Source organism: Drosophila takahashii, chromosome 2L (genome assembly GCF_030179915.1).
Source record: "Drosophila takahashii strain IR98-3 E-12201 chromosome 2L, DtakHiC1v2, whole genome shotgun sequence".
NCBI lineage: Eukaryota > Metazoa > Arthropoda > Insecta > Diptera > Drosophilidae > Drosophila > Drosophila takahashii.
The window spans coordinates 4957148-4970613 of record NC_091678.1 but is presented as its reverse complement, the minus strand read 5'-3'; the positions used below and the strand labels follow the sequence as shown (position 1 = coordinate 4970613).

General features: G+C 44.9%; 8 protein-coding genes across 11 annotated transcripts; 4 read left to right on the top strand and 4 right to left on the bottom strand.

Annotated features, from left to right (window-relative positions):
• The first annotated feature begins 377 nt into the window (after positions 1–377).
• ND-B8 (NADH dehydrogenase (ubiquinone) B8 subunit) lies at positions 378–909 on the top strand. Its single transcript, XM_017142331.3, has 3 exons — positions 378–536; positions 591–697; positions 761–909. Exons 1-3 carry the CDS (start codon positions 439–441, stop codon positions 841–843), a joined length of 288 nt encoding a protein of 95 aa, XP_016997820.2. The 5' UTR covers positions 378–438; the 3' UTR covers positions 844–909.
• Gs1l (pseudouridine 5'-phosphatase-like Gs1l) lies at positions 875–2473 on the bottom strand. Of its 4 annotated transcripts, none has more exons than XM_070218841.1 (4): positions 2390–2473; positions 2084–2202; positions 1555–1773; positions 875–1416 (listed from the first exon to the last, which is right to left on the bottom strand). In XM_070218841.1, the coding sequence occupies exons 2-4, from the start codon at positions 2145–2147 to the stop codon at positions 1004–1006; spliced, it is 696 nt and encodes a 231-aa protein (XP_070074942.1). In that variant the 5' UTR covers positions 2148–2202; positions 2390–2473; the 3' UTR covers positions 875–1003. The 4 variants fall into 4 exon arrangements, with proteins under 4 accessions (XP_070074942.1, XP_070074937.1, XP_070074943.1 ...); XM_070218836.1 differs by lacking the exon at positions 1555–1773 and adding an exon at positions 1812–2030 and having other exon boundaries at positions 2390–2467; XM_070218842.1 differs by having other exon boundaries at positions 2426–2444.
• Positions 2474–2956: 483 nt separating this feature from the next.
• RpL27A (ribosomal protein L27A) lies at positions 2957–4075 on the bottom strand. Its single transcript, XM_017142205.3, has 4 exons — positions 4053–4075; positions 3491–3808; positions 3131–3265; positions 2957–3053 (listed from the first exon to the last, which is right to left on the bottom strand). Exons 1-3 carry the CDS (start codon positions 4053–4055, stop codon positions 3137–3139), a joined length of 450 nt encoding a protein of 149 aa, XP_016997694.1. The 5' UTR covers positions 4056–4075; the 3' UTR covers positions 2957–3053; positions 3131–3136.
• A 382-nt stretch (positions 4076–4457) lies between these two features.
• On the bottom strand, positions 4458–5132 carry mRpL27 (mitochondrial ribosomal protein L27). Its single transcript, XM_017142215.3, has 3 exons — positions 4974–5132; positions 4760–4923; positions 4458–4697 (listed from the first exon to the last, which is right to left on the bottom strand). The coding sequence occupies exons 1-3, from the start codon at positions 5035–5037 to the stop codon at positions 4494–4496; spliced, it is 432 nt and encodes a 143-aa protein (XP_016997704.2). The 5' UTR covers positions 5038–5132; the 3' UTR covers positions 4458–4493.
• A 396-nt stretch (positions 5133–5528) lies between these two features.
• On the top strand, positions 5529–7385 carry LOC108057824 (uncharacterized). The gene is made up of 2 exons (XM_017142268.3): positions 5529–5767; positions 5827–7385. Exons 1-2 carry the CDS (start codon positions 5612–5614, stop codon positions 7165–7167), a joined length of 1497 nt encoding a protein of 498 aa, XP_016997757.2. The 5' UTR covers positions 5529–5611; the 3' UTR covers positions 7168–7385.
• An 18-nt stretch (positions 7386–7403) lies between these two features.
• LOC108057828 (transmembrane and coiled-coil domain-containing protein 6) lies at positions 7404–8640 on the bottom strand. Its single transcript, XM_017142272.3, has 2 exons — positions 8214–8640; positions 7404–8154 (listed from the first exon to the last, which is right to left on the bottom strand). Exons 1-2 carry the CDS (start codon positions 8536–8538, stop codon positions 7415–7417), a joined length of 1065 nt encoding a protein of 354 aa, XP_016997761.2. The 5' UTR covers positions 8539–8640; the 3' UTR covers positions 7404–7414.
• Positions 8573–11770, top strand: LOC108057825 (zinc finger protein Paris-like). The gene is made up of 3 exons (XM_070218821.1): positions 8573–8690; positions 8752–10316; positions 10370–11770. The coding sequence occupies exon 2, from the start codon at positions 8756–8758 to the stop codon at positions 10004–10006; it is 1251 nt and encodes a 416-aa protein (XP_070074922.1). The 5' UTR covers positions 8573–8690; positions 8752–8755; the 3' UTR covers positions 10007–10316; positions 10370–11770.
• A 35-nt stretch (positions 11771–11805) lies between these two features.
• On the top strand, positions 11806–13076 carry LOC138913839 (zinc finger protein Paris-like). The gene is made up of 2 exons (XM_070218823.1): positions 11806–11873; positions 11927–13076. Exon 2 carries the CDS (start codon positions 11931–11933, stop codon positions 13044–13046), a length of 1116 nt encoding a protein of 371 aa, XP_070074924.1. The 5' UTR covers positions 11806–11873; positions 11927–11930; the 3' UTR covers positions 13047–13076.
• The last annotated feature ends 390 nt before the right edge of the window (positions 13077–13466 follow it).

The window sequence follows — 13466 nt, the reverse complement described above, 5'->3', positions numbered from 1 at the left end:
AATGTTTTCTTTATATCGATGTTAGGCGATATATCGATAGTTATCGATATAGTAAGTAGCCCTGGTTGAAGCCGAGTTATTCACCTGGGTTGGTGTATTTGCTGGGTCGGGTATTTGATAAAAATATTCAAATTAATTTTAAAAACGTATTCTAAAACAACAGTAAATTTAACAATAGTAACTATTTAAATATTTATTACTTAACAAATTTATATCAAAATACAAAATGAAAAACTTTCCTCAAATTAAATTTCCACTGAAATACTTGCTTGACCTTGTCTTATATCTAAAAAATATCTAAAAAACCCTCTTTTCAACCATTTTTAAAAAACCTTCATCCCAATTTACAATCCAAGGTTATTTGACAACCCTGTACAGTAACGACATTTCCATCGACTTTAGTTTATATCATTTCAAATTCAAAGCAGCTTCGCTAAAATGCGTCTAACTCTTTCCCGGTTGGCCAGCTTTACTCCAAAATTGAAGGAGCTGCGGATTATATTGGATCCAAAAGGGGCGGCCTCCAAGGGAGCGAGGTAAAATGCCCCTTTAAATTATATAATTTACCCCAAAGCAACTTTACTTTACAGGGAATATGTGGAAAGATTCTATCCGAATCTAAAGAAAAACAATCCCGATCTTCCGATCCTGGTGCGCGAATGCTCTGGCGTTCAGCCGCGACTCTACGCCCGCTATGGTGAGAAGATTATGCAAATTATATATTTTTTAAGATTAAAACCCCCTACCTAATCCCCTCCAGGCAACGGCAAGGAGGTGTCCCTATCTCTGGCCAACCAGGCTGCTCCCGACATACACAAAAACCTGGAAGCAGTTGGGAAGTAGAACTTGATAAACAATTATAGGCAACAATAAATACGCATATGCACAAATACGTGTATATTAAGTAACACATTACACTTAAAATCATTTGCTTGGTAGGTACATAAATTTCCAGTTACAGCAATAGCATCGCCCGGCTACAAAAAGTACATCCGTTCTAAGCTCAATCCGTGAACGGCGGCAGACCGAACTGCTCCGGCTTGAAGTCCACCAGGGAGCCGATTACTTGAGTGGCATGGGAGGTCTTCTCCTTGGACAGCCGCGGATCGGGCACCATGACCACCTGCATTCCAGCGCTATTGGCCGCCGTCACGCCATTCGGCGAATCCTCGAAGACCAGGCAGTCGGAGGCATTGGCGGGCACACCAAACCTAGAGGCGGCCACCAGGAAAATGTCGGGCGCCGGCTTGCCGTTGACCACTTCCTTGTCCGTGGAGCCGCACACTTTGTGGTTGAACAGGCTAAATAGCTCCTTGTGTTCATTGGTCTTTAGCTCTACCATATCTGCACCGGAACTGGTGGCCAAACAGAAGGGCACCTTGTTGGCATGCAGATGACGTAGCAGTCGCTCGGCACCTAAACAAAGGGGAATTTAAAGAGATTAAGGATTAATATTTAGATTTAAACAAAGATAAACAATAGAATAGTGTGTGCAGAGAATATTTATAGAGGAAAAAGCCGATTGTAGTAGTGTTTTCTGGTCGTGGTGCTAACCTTCCAGCAGGGGCGCGTTGTGGAGTCGCTCGTGGCACAGTTGCGTGTATCGCTTGAGGTACTCCGTCGTGGTGATGGGCAGCTGGCACTCGGTGACGGCTATCTCCGCCGAGCGCTGCTCCGTGGTGCCCATGACCCGGAAACGCACCTCCACCGGATATGGGCGGCCAAAGGAGGCGGCTATTTGCCGCGTCACCTCCTCGTAAATCCGCTCAGTGTCTGCAACGTGAGGGCAAAGTGAGAACGGGGATTAGTACCTGGCATCAACTGGGCGTTCCGCATCAGGATCTCGGTGTTGGCGCGCTGCTGGCGGGCGTACTCCTCCCACGAGATGGGCAGATCGTAGTGCTCGACCATGAACCGGGCCAGCGGCTCCGTCTGCAGGCCCATGGCCTGCTCCTTGACCTCGAAGGGATATGGCTTGCCGTAGGGCTCGAGGATCATTTCGGTGGCCACCGTATAGAGGCGTTCGGTGTCTGTTCGGCAAACAGTTAACACAAAAAGCAGACTCAAGCAGGGGAAAACTCACCCAGCAGCAGGCCGTCCATGTCGAAGATGCAGTGCGTCACTTTCCTCAGTACTTTGTTGGCCATCTCGCTGTAGTTCTCGGTTATGTAAGAGGTGAGATAGGTAGACAAGGTTGCTTGGCTGTAACACAGAGGTCATAATTAAGTCACCATTTAGCTGGAGCATCGCATTCCCCGCCCACTTTGGCATGCCACCCACTGGACTCGTTGCCCCTTTTTCGGTCATGTCCTTGACCCAAGGACGTAGCATCCTTCACAGCGGGGTCAAAGATAAGGGTCGCCCATTATTACACGACCTTGACCTACACGTAATCTTCTTCCGCCTTTGGCAATGCGTATCGTACTTTTCCGCTTCCGAATTTTTCCGCGAATCGAGCTTTTTCCGACTGTCAAGTGTGACCGTTGGTGGAAAGGGGAGAAAAACGCAGTTAGGAATCGTACTAAAAATGAAGGGAGGAAGAACACACCGACTAATCTATACTCTTCCTTAAAACTACTTGGACTAAACAAAAAAATTGCATTCTTGTTCTAACAATTAATAAAGATAATTTCTTTTAAAATAATAAATATTGTATGCCAAAAATTCGGCAAAATATAATTATTTTGAAGAAGAAAAAAAAGTAGAAATATTCAAAGACCAAGTACTGAATTACAATACATTTTCTGAATAATTAATATTTAAGGATTTAAGCAACAAATCAGAATTTTTTAAATTCATATAATTGTGAGAAATACTTTTGCAAAATTAAACCTTATTTTTACCCAAAAGAATTTGACTAAATTTTTAACTCAGATGCATCTATACAAACGTATATAAAATAGACGAGTAAAACGGGCCCCCAAAAGCTTTCAGTAAACATTACACATTTTAGGAATAGCAGATACTTGTTTTTCTTTTAGATTTATTAAAAAACAAACACATTTTTGATGGTCGAATGTAGTCCACTTGCTTTTTTTCTGTAGAGGAGGAATCTGCAAGCGAAACAAAAGGCAATTAGGTACTGGAAACTATGAATTTTGATAGGAAAGAGTGGTAGAATTGTTCTTACCTTAACTTAGGCGCTCAGCAAGCACACACCGCCGGCCTTCTTGATCTTGTCCTCAGCCTTCTTGGAGAAGTACTTGGCCTTCACGATGACGGGGCGGGCGGGCAGGTGACCACGGCCCAGCAGCTTGTAGTAGCCCTGTGGAGATAAAAAGAAGACCCATTAGTTAGTAGCTCACAGGGGGTAAGAAAACAGGGCACATCATCTACAGAAGCTGCTGGCTTTGATCTGAAAGGCTGTCCTCTACACGGTGAGAGCAATTGTACGGTCGCATTCTGTCCGCCCATCGCCTTGGGTGTCTCTTCATGTTCAAAGCAGCAGCAGCAAGAGGCGAATAAATCACAAATAGCTGGGGAAACTTACGAATTTAACCAAGTCGATGACGGGAGCCTTGGTGCTCTTCTCCTTCTCCAACTCGGCGAACTTCTCGGCTCCGACCAGAGACCAGAGCTTGTCCAGGTTGATCTCGGGACGGAACTTGTGCTGGCGGCGCAGATGGAAGTTCCTCATGCCGACCTTGCCGAAGTAACCAGGATGGTATTTGTCGAAGTTGATGCGGTGGTGGTGCATGCCACCAGCGTTACCGCGACCTCCGGGATGCTTGCGGTGCTTGCCGATACGGCCGTGACCGTGGCTCACATGACCACGCAGCTTCCTGGTCTTCTTCCGCTTGATATTCGACTGCAAAGGGAGAAGAGCAGAACAGAAACGTGTTTTTAAGTCAGCATTTCTCACATTTTTCACCCACGTGCTGGAGGTTATGTTTACGTGCAGCATTCGCTTCACTCGGTTTGCTCACTTTGGCCCTGCGGTCGGCAGGCAGGCAAGCTTCTGCATTTTAGGACAACTTTTCTTTTCATCTCTCTGCGTTTGCCTGCCCACAAACCACATTTCAAGTGCACCACATTTACCGACGTCCACTCACCATCTTTAAATTTTTTGGAAAGAAAGAAGCGAAGTTGGCTGCGGTTGTAGAGGTGGTACAAAAAGCGATGTTTATCGATTACATTTGACAAACGATGTTTGCTGCGAGACATCGATTAATTTTAGTGTTGCCAATTATTTGGGGTATTCTTTAAACTGTTAAATTCATGAATCGTGGAATTTGCTGTTTATTTTTCAGCAAATCAATAACCCGTGGTTGCCGAATTTTCGCATTTTATATTAGCAAATTTAATTATAATATGATAGTTAAATATAATGAAATTTATGATTTGATTTTAGAAATAGGAGCACCTTTAAACCTAAATCGATTGCGCGGGCTGTTAACTTTCCAGCTACTGTTAAGCACCTTATGTCTGCTAATCGCTAAAATAAAAAAAAAAAAATCATATTTTAATTTGGTTTGTGTTTAATATTTAACAATTTAGATTTCGTCCACAAGCTTAAATCGCTGGTGCTGATTTTCAGGTATAACATTGAAGAACTTCTTATAGATGGTCTGGTCCTGGCGACCGGCGTAGTTCCGCTGAATCCAGCTGTGGTCCCAGTTGGGGTCGATCGGTTCACAGGTCACATATACCTTGCCGTGCTCCATGGCGAAAAGGGTTCCATTGCGGCCAAATCCCACCTGTTGAAGGGATTAAAGATTGGGATATAAATGTCAGGACAACTTCAGGATTTACTACTTACATTCAGACCGGGATGGAAGCGCGTGGTGAGTTGTGTGGCCAGAATTGTGCCCTCGGAGACGTGGTGTCCATCCTGGACGCGCCATCCTCGATGTTTGGGCCTCGCATGGCCCTTCTTGTTCCTCGTACTTCCACCGGTTTTCTTACTGGCATTGCGCACGGTGGCTAAAAGCGAATTCATTAGTTCCTTTCATCTTTATGGGGTTAATCCTTACTCATCAGTGGCTGGTCCACCTTCAGGCACTGCAGTGTCAGCTTCTGCATTATATTAAACGACATTTTTGGGCTTTTATTCCAGTAACGAGGTTTGTTTATGCAATTTTTTATAAAACCGAGTGTGGCCAACGAAAGTGGAGCTAAAATTACCAAGTGGAGCCACTTAACGACTGTTAACCACTGTTGCCAACTGTTGCATTGAAAATATTGGGGGTATTCGGGTAGAATTTATTAATGGTGCTACACAAAACGAAAGAAAATCATACATGTGAATTTATTAATTAGGATGCTATTTAGATTTATTTATTTATCTGGAGCACCGGCGAGTATGTATATCTTTATAGGGGTGATAAAAAGTTTACTTCAATGTACATAAGAATTTCGCACAAATTTTGAAAAAAAAATGCATACAAATTAGGCAATTGATAAGCAAAATAAAGAAAAACCCCAGTAAGTCTTATAAAATAGGTCCCAGCATAGATTTTTTTTCAGTGTTAAGCTTTTTTGGCTAAAAAATAGCTAGGTCCGGGGGCGGACTTTGGAATTTTAAATCTTCGTTGGCAGGGTCACACTCGCCGGCGTTGAAAAATTTTTGTTTTTTCCGGCATTAGCATTAAGTTTAAAGTTTAAAATAAGTATGACGACGTGGGGCAATATCTGCCGCATCTGCAGCAGCCCCGCAGACTATGAGATATTCGCCAAGATTCCCACTTACCTGCACGGCTCCACAAACGAGTTCCTCAACTGGCAGAAGCCCATAAACATTCTGCTCGAGGAGACGACGGGCCTGAAGGTGAGTGATTCGGATTCCTTTGTCTGGCCACTGGATATATATAGCTTTTCTTTTCCCAGAACTCCACGGATGACGGCCTGCCCCGCAACATATGCGCTCCGTGCATCTCGTATCTCAAGCACGCCGTCACTTTCCGGGAGCAGTGCATCAAGAATGCTTTGAGTCTGAAGCTAGCGGAGCTCTACCAGCAGAAGAGGGTCAACATCTCGGATGCGAACAAAATGGACAAGGAGAGCGCCCTCTTCACGGCCGAGGATCTGCGCTTCGTGGAGCAGCGACCCGTGCACAATCTCCTGCTGAACAACAGCAGCGCCAAGCTGGAGTCGTCCAAGGACAAGGTGCACAAGCGACTGCTCCACCAGGCGGCCCCCGAAGAGCAGAGGATCCAGTACTTGAACGTGCTGTTCAACAAGGAGCAGCAGCACAACGCCATGTCAAGGAATCCTCAGGATGGTGAGCTGCCCTCGGGAAGCGGCCAAAACGAGGACGAAGAGGATGACTACGGGGTAGCCAGCTCCAGCGACGACAACGAGGAGGCGGCCCTGCTGCGCAAGCACAAGAACTGCTACAACTACAGCGAGACGAACTTCGAGGAGGACGATCCCATGGAGCAGGACCAAGTGCAGCTGCGCGACATCAAGGTCAATATACCGGAGCCCATGTGGAAGGAGCGCAAGTGCCCGGCCTGCTCCAAGCGCTTCATGTTCGAGGAGTCGCAGCAGACGCATCTGGACAACTGCGTCGAGTATCAGTTTGTCACCTTTGTGACTGAAGTCACGAAGCTGCTCGAGATTAGGCGGCAAAAAATGGTCTCGCCGCATGAATTCATCCGGCGGATGATATTCGCCTTGCACAAAACCTGCACGTGGTTGCAGGAACATTCCATAGACTCGCTTCTGGCCGAGAAGCTCAATCAGGTAAAGGTGTCCAACGGAGAGAAGACAACGGAGGCGACCATTCCTGCCGAAATTCCCGATTCCCGCGCGGTGGAGGAGCAGCCATTCGCCCTTTTTGACTTTGTCAGCGGCACAACGACTCCCATTACGGAGGAGAATAATGTCCTGTACGCCATTGCGCGTACGGAAAGCAGAAACTCACAAAGTACGCCGACTGTTAAGAAGCCCATTCCCATTCGCGGAGTAGCCGCGGGCCTGGGAATTGGCCTGGACAAGCACAAGGAGCGCGCCACGTTCCTGGAGAAGCTGCAACGGGCTGTCGTCTCTCCCGGCACGGTTTCAGCCCCCATATTCTCAGCTAGATGCGGCCAGTGCAATTTAGTATTCGACTCGGTCTCCGAACTGGAGGTCCACAATCACAATGTCCATCGGGGCAATGAACTGAATGCCGACGACGAAGCCAAAAGGCGTCAAATAATCGCCCTCTTCGAGGATGACATTTAAGTTTTCCAAAGACTCGTTTTTTTTCGATGCATGGTGGCTGAATATATTTAAATTAATAATCTCGCCAGCCACCTTGCTTCACTGTTTTTTGTCAAATTGTATTTGTTTTTTTATTTATTTATTTTATTTTGTTTTCCTCTAGCTATAATCCATGTTCATTTCACATTCTCAAGTACTCAAAGCCCATGGCTTTAGTTTTATAGGCATAATCAGACCAATAAAGAGATTCGCAAGACTTAATTAAATCCTAAGCGTATATTTGCAAAGTATCTAGTAACTGGTTGGAATCTGACAGGTTTAATTGCAGGAAATTCCTGAGCAGTCGCATCAAATCCAAGCTAAGTTGAGGGTCTCGCAATGCAAAGAGCTGATTTAGGGTTTTTACTAGGATTTGTGGCTCCGCCATTAAACCCAAAAGATGTGGTTCCTTTTTGGCCATCAGATTGGCCATCACACGCACTGCGTAGATCAGGGAAAGGCTACCGACTGATGAGGCTAAGGTGGCTTCAAAGAAGTGGACCAGGCATTCGGCTTGTGGAGCACCTAATTCTTGATCCTGCCCAACAATTTCCATTTGGTGTACTATGTACATGAAGTATTCGCTGGCGGGATCCTCGGGCTTCTTCTCGTGCAGATTCTGAGCTATGTACCGTCGATCCTCGGCGCTCACATGTTGCAGGCAGTGCGTGGCCACCAGGAAAAGGCAGATGCCCGCATCTTCTTGGCAGCCATTGGGATCGCTGTAGAGCCGCCACAACTTGGGCACCAGTTGCATTTGCAGCAGAGTCCTGCCGGCCTTCTCGCAGGTGGCCAAAATGTTGGCCAAGGTCCACAGGCACGCCTTCTTAAGGCGTTCCTCCTTGCCATCGAGGTAGGTGACCATGTAGCTGCCCGCTAAGCTGGCAATCTTCTCAGAGATATGAGCCTCGCCCAGGGAAAGATTGCACAGGCACTCGACGGCATCAATGTGGCGCTGGATGTGGGGGCCTGCAAAGGATGTACTCTTATAGGATAACAATAATATTACTGGAGAATAGGAAGCATACCAGTGAGCTCCTTAACGAGCACTTGAATAGCTCCTGGGATGACAGCGAAGGCGTTGATGTTGTCGTTGCCCTGGAGGAAGGCCAGTGACAGGCGGCACAGATCCTCGGAGGTGGCGTGCTTGCGCCGCTTGATCCTGCCGGCCATTCCAACGACGTCCTTGGTGCCCAGGCTCTCCAGCGCCGCCACCTCCTCCTTCACCTGTCCCAGTCCAATGCGCAACGCGTCCTTCGCCTTCATGCGGCACTCAAGGCGTTGGTCCCGGGCGTATCCGCGGATCTTGCTCCGGAGGTGGATATTCTCTAAAGGAGTCGTCTCTGTGTCCATTTTAAATAATTTTTAAATAATCCAAATCCTTTGCAGGTAACCAATAGTTCGATAAATTTTAGTTATCGAGTTAACAGTTTTTTAACAGCACTTGGTTAAACATGGTAGCTAGTGTTTTTTATCAGCTGTTAAAATTGTAAACAAAAAGATAGGTGGGCATAACATTTTTAACTTTTTTGATATTTTTGGTAATTTTTTATTATTATATTTCAGGGCGATGATGGCCTTGTGTCGCGTCTGCAATCTGAGCCCAGGTCCCTTAATAAATATATTCGATGGGACGCCGGAATTGGTGCAAATTGTTTCTTGTTATACTGGATACGAAGTGAGACGAGGAGATTCCTTTCCCGAGACCATTTGCACTATGTGTCTGGAGGATGCACGGAATTCATATGGAATTGGACAAGCCTGCGAGGAAGAAGTCTTTGAAATCATAGAATTCCATGATGAGGAAGATTTCCCCGAGGAGAACCTATTGGATGAAGACTCCCATCAAGAAGGAGATGAAGAGTTTGAGGAGGATTTGCTGGAGGAGGAATCAAATATCCACAAGGCACAGCCTCTCCGTGTGGCAGTAAAAAATGAGCCAATTGAAGATGAGCTGTCCGAAGAGGAAGTCAGCCAGGTATCCGATTGCCTGGTGAAGAACGAGCCAATTGAAGATGACTTATTCGAGGATGAACTGTGCACAATAGCAGTGGAGCAACCAAAAGTAAGCGAATACAAGTGCCGCGTCTGCCGAAAGGCTTTTCGTTCGGCGGCCGGCCTCAAAAGACACGACCGGAAAATCCACATACAACCTTACCGATGTGATACTTGCGGTACGACATTTTCGACAAAGGATTCCCTGGACTCGCATGTCAGGACTCACGAGGAAAACCCATTCAGTTGCAGTTTTTGCCACAAGCATTTTCCGGATGAGTCCCTGCTGAAGGAGCATACTTCTACGCACTTGCGACCGCACAAGTGCTGTCACTGCCCAAAGTCCTTTCTTTCGGCCTACGATCTTAAGCGACATACGCGGATCCACACGGGCGAACGACCCTACTGTTGTGAGCACTGCCCGAAGTCCTTTGCTGATAGGACTTCCTTGACGTCGCACACAAGGATACACAAGGGGGAGCAACCCTACAAGTGCACCGAATGTTCGAGGTCCTTTTCGCAGCAGTGCAATCTGCAGAGGCACATGCGGTGCCACACCGGAGAAAGACCCTACAAATGCCAGTTCTGCCCCAAGACCTTCACACAACATTCCAATATGGGCCTGCACATGAGGGCTCATTCGGGAGAGCGGTTTTATTGCACTATTTGCCCCAAGTCCTTTGCCTATAATAACGATCTTAAAAGGCACATTCGAACCCACTCCGAGGATAGAATACAGTGCTCCTTGTGCCCCAAGTTATTCGCAACCAAAACCAATCTGGGTAGACACCTTCTTAGTAAGCACGAGCAAAGTCCAAACAAATAGTTGTAATAAAGTTTTACGAGGAGAATAAAATAAGATATAATTTATAAATAAATTTTAAATTTCTAAAAGCATTAGAAGTATTGTTTTTTGGTATTTAAGCTATACAAATTGCTTCCAAGAAGCAAGTACTTTTTATTTAGTTTCTCTTTAAATTAAAAGTTAAAAATATTTTTTATAAAACCTGGCGATAGCTTGATAAATTTAAAGTATCGATATTCCTCAACAGTTATTTGCTCGTTTTGCAACACTTTGGGCAACACAGGGTAGTTAGTGTTTTTCCTCAGCTGTAAAAATTGTAAACAAAAAAAAGGTGAGCATACCATTTTTAAAGTTTTTCGGGTAATTTCCACTATTTTATTTCAGGGCGATGGAGGCCCTGTGTCGCGTTTGCAATCTGAGTCCAGGTCCCATGATAAACATATTCGATGGGACGCCGGACTTGGTGCAAATTGTTTCTGCTTATATTGGATACGAAGTGAGACGAGGAGATTCCTTTCCTGAGACCGTTTGCACTGTGTGTCTGGAGTATGCACGGAATTTATATGGAATCGAACAAGAATGCCAGGGAGAAGTCTTCGAGATCATAGAATTCCAAGATGAGGAAGATTACCCCGTCCATCAAGAAGGAGATGAGGAGTTTCAGGAGGATAAGGCTTCGTATGGTAATGAGGAGTACCAAGCGAAAGAAGAAAAAGTCGAGGAAGCGGAATCAAACAAGGCAAAGAGCATAAAAAACGAGCCAATTGCAGACGATGGAGTCAGCCAGTCGGATTGCATGGTGAAGAACGAGCCAGTTGAAGATAATTTATTCGAGGATGAACTGTGGACAATGGAGCAACCAAAAGACGTCGAGTACAAGTGCCGCTACTGCGAATTACTTTTTCCTTCGGCTGCCAGCCTTAAAAGACACGATCGCACAATCCACATACGACCTTATCGATGTGTTACTTGCGGCACGACATTTGTGACTCAGGATCTTCTGGACTCGCACGTCCTGACTCACGAGGAAAACCCATTCAGCTGTACTTTCTGCCCTTTGTTCTTTCCGGAAGAATCTGTGCTCAATGAGCACATTGCTACGCACTTGCGACCTCACAAGTGCTGTCACTGCCCAAAGTCCTTTTTTACGTCCGACGATCTGCAGAGACACAAGTTGATCCACACGGGGGGACCCTACTATTGTGAATACTGCCCGGAGACCTTTACGAAAAGGCCTGCCTGGGCGACGCACACAAGGACTCACAAGGCGGAGCAGCCCTTCCAGTGCCACAAATGTTCGAGGTCCTTTGCGATGCACAGCGGTCTCAAGATTCACATGGCATACTGTGTTGGCTTAAGAAAACTCTACAAATGCAGCTCGTGCCCCAAGACCTTTAAACAACGCTCCAAACTGGGCCCGCACTCGGCGGCTCATTCGGAAGAGCGATTCCATTGCACTATATGCAAAAAGTCCTTTGCCTACAATTATAAACTAAAAAGACACCTGCTTTCCCACTCCAAGGACAAAATACAGTGTTCCTTGTGCCCCAAAATATTTGCAAGCAAAAAATATCTTGATAATCACCTCATTAGAGTGCATTACGAAGAAAAATAAGAGTAGAAATAAACTTCTGAAAACATTAGAAATTTGGTTTTTAGTATGGAAGCTATTAAAATTGCTTTCCAATCATGTTGATTTCCTTGGGACACATTAATTGTTTGTCTTTTAATTAAAATTATAAAATATTTTTAATAAAACCTGGCGATAGCTTGATAAATTTAAAATATCGATATTCCTTAACAGTTATTTGTGCGTTTAGCAGCACTTTGGGCAACACAGGGTAGTTATGGTCTTTTCTCAGCTGTAGAAATTGTAAACAATAAAAAGGTGAGAATAACATTTTTACAGTTTTTCGGACAATTTAAATTATTTAATTTCAGGGCGATGGTGGCTGTGTGTCGCGTTTGCAATCTGAATCCAGGTCCCATGATAAACATATTCGATGGGACGCCGGATTTGGTGCAAGTTGTTTCTTGTTATACCGGATACGAAGTGAGACGAGGAGATTCCTTTCCTGAGACCATTTGCACTATGTGTCTGGAGGATGCACGGAATTTATATGGAATCGAACAAGCCGGCGAGGCTGAAGTCTTTGAAATCATAGAGTTCCATGATGAGGAATATTTCCTCAAGAAGGAACCATCGGAAGAAGATATGATGGAGGAGGATGTTACCAAAATACCGGAATGCGAGGAATCAAATGGTAATGAGGAATTACAAGTTAAACAAGAAAAAGTTGAGAAAGAAGAGGAATTCAGCCAGGTATCCGAAGTTATTCCATTGTCGAATTGCCTGGTGAAGAACGAGCCAATTGAAGATGATTTACTCGACGACAAACTGTGCACAAAACCAGTTGAGCAACCAAAAGTTACCGAGTACAAGTGCCGCCACTGCCAACAAATTTTTCCTTCGGCTGACAGCCTTAAACGACACGACCAACGGGTCCACATCCAACCTTATAAATGTGATATTTGCGGCAAGACTTTTTTGACTCCGGATATTCTGGGGCCGCACCTTCTGGCTCACGCGAAATACAAATTCAGATGTAGTTTTTGCCCTATGCAATTTACTAGAGACGCTTTGCTTAAGGAGCACATTTCTGCGCATTGGCTGTGGGGTCTCCACTCCCCACTGCCCTTTCTTTCGTCTTACGCTGTGAAGAAACACGCGACGATCCACACGGGGAGTCCCTACTCTTGTGAGCACTGCCCGAAAAGCTTTAAGGAAAGGAATTCCTGGTTGGCGCACATACAGACTCACACGGGGGACTACAAGTGCACCGAATGTTCGAGGTCCTTTTCGATGCTCAGCAATCTCAAGAGGCACATTACGCTTTCCCATCATAACACTCTGGACCTGTCCAAGGATAAATTCCAATGTTCCTTGTGCCTTAAATCATTTGCAAGGAAAGGAAATCTTGAAAATCACATTAGAATGCATAAAGGAAAAAAAACTCGAATTAACATAACAAAATTGGAAATGAATTTTTTTAGACATTAGCTACTATGTTAGTTATCGGAACAAATTGATTTAGTTTCTCTTTCAATAAAGAATTTAAAATATTTAGGGGGATTCCCTAAACTGTTGAATTGCTGAATTGTTGAATTTTGGTCAGCTGTTAATCAGCTGTTCCATACAAAGTCAACTTTCAGAAATTTCAGCAATTCAACAGCCTCGGGGCTGTTGAAAATTTTGTTGAATTGCTGAAAAGCCAGAGTTGTGACCTTTTTTTGAAAGTCGTGGCAACTCTGTAACATTTTACTATCACCAGTACGCATTATTTATTTTGAAATCAACTTAGAAAGCATATTTGTGGTTCGTTTTACCTTGGTAACACTTTTAGACAGTAACTAGCAATAATAAATCAAATTTTACATGCTTTAAGTTCCGTGAAATTTTTCAACAAATAACAGCTGTTTG

What these genes read in the sequence shown, in the direction of transcription:
- ND-B8 (XM_017142331.3), top strand. Translation starts at nt 439, where the DNA reads ATGCGTCTAACTCTTTCCCGGTTGGCCAGCTTTACTCCAAAATTGAAG. An exon ending in GCGGCCTCCAAGGGAGCGAG is followed by an intron (nt 537 to 590) that starts GTAAAATGCCCC and finishes TTTACTTTACAG; the next exon opens with GGAATATGTGGAAAGATTCT. An exon ending in GCGACTCTACGCCCGCTATG is followed by an intron (nt 698 to 760) that starts GTGAGAAGATTA and finishes AATCCCCTCCAG; the next exon opens with GCAACGGCAAGGAGGTGTCC.
- LOC108057828 (XM_017142272.3), bottom strand. Translation starts at nt 8,538, where the DNA reads ATGGACACAGAGACGACTCCTTTAGAGAATATCCACCTCCGGAGCAAG. An exon ending in GCTCGTTAAGGAGCTCACTG is followed by an intron (nt 8,155 to 8,213) that starts GTATGCTTCCTA and finishes CATCCTTTGCAG; the next exon opens with GCCCCCACATCCAGCGCCAC.
- LOC108057825 (XM_070218821.1), top strand. Translation starts at nt 8,756, where the DNA reads ATGATGGCCTTGTGTCGCGTCTGCAATCTGAGCCCAGGTCCCTTAATA.
- LOC108057824 (XM_017142268.3), top strand. Translation starts at nt 5,612, where the DNA reads ATGACGACGTGGGGCAATATCTGCCGCATCTGCAGCAGCCCCGCAGAC. An exon ending in AGGAGACGACGGGCCTGAAG is followed by an intron (nt 5,768 to 5,826) that starts GTGAGTGATTCG and finishes TTCTTTTCCCAG; the next exon opens with AACTCCACGGATGACGGCCT.
- mRpL27 (XM_017142215.3), bottom strand. Translation starts at nt 5,037, where the DNA reads ATGTCGTTTAATATAATGCAGAAGCTGACACTGCAGTGCCTGAAGGTG. An exon ending in GGTGGACCAGCCACTGATGA is followed by an intron (nt 4,924 to 4,973) that starts GTAAGGATTAAC and finishes ATTCGCTTTTAG; the next exon opens with CCACCGTGCGCAATGCCAGT. An exon ending in GCTTCCATCCCGGTCTGAAT is followed by an intron (nt 4,698 to 4,759) that starts GTAAGTAGTAAA and finishes TCCCTTCAACAG; the next exon opens with GTGGGATTTGGCCGCAATGG.
- Gs1l (XM_070218830.1), bottom strand. An exon ending in CATGGACGGCCTGCTGCTGG is followed by an intron (nt 1,774 to 2,083) that starts GTGAGTTTTCCC and finishes CTCACGTTGCAG; the next exon opens with ACACTGAGCGGATTTACGAG. An exon ending in CAACGCGCCCCTGCTGGAAG is followed by an intron (nt 1,417 to 1,554) that starts GTTAGCACCACG and finishes CCCTTTGTTTAG; the next exon opens with GTGCCGAGCGACTGCTACGT.
- RpL27A (XM_017142205.3), bottom strand. An exon ending in TCATCGACTTGGTTAAATTC is followed by an intron (nt 3,266 to 3,490) that starts GTAAGTTTCCCC and finishes TTATCTCCACAG; the next exon opens with GGCTACTACAAGCTGCTGGG.
- LOC138913839 (XM_070218823.1), top strand. Translation starts at nt 11,931, where the DNA reads ATGGTGGCTGTGTGTCGCGTTTGCAATCTGAATCCAGGTCCCATGATA.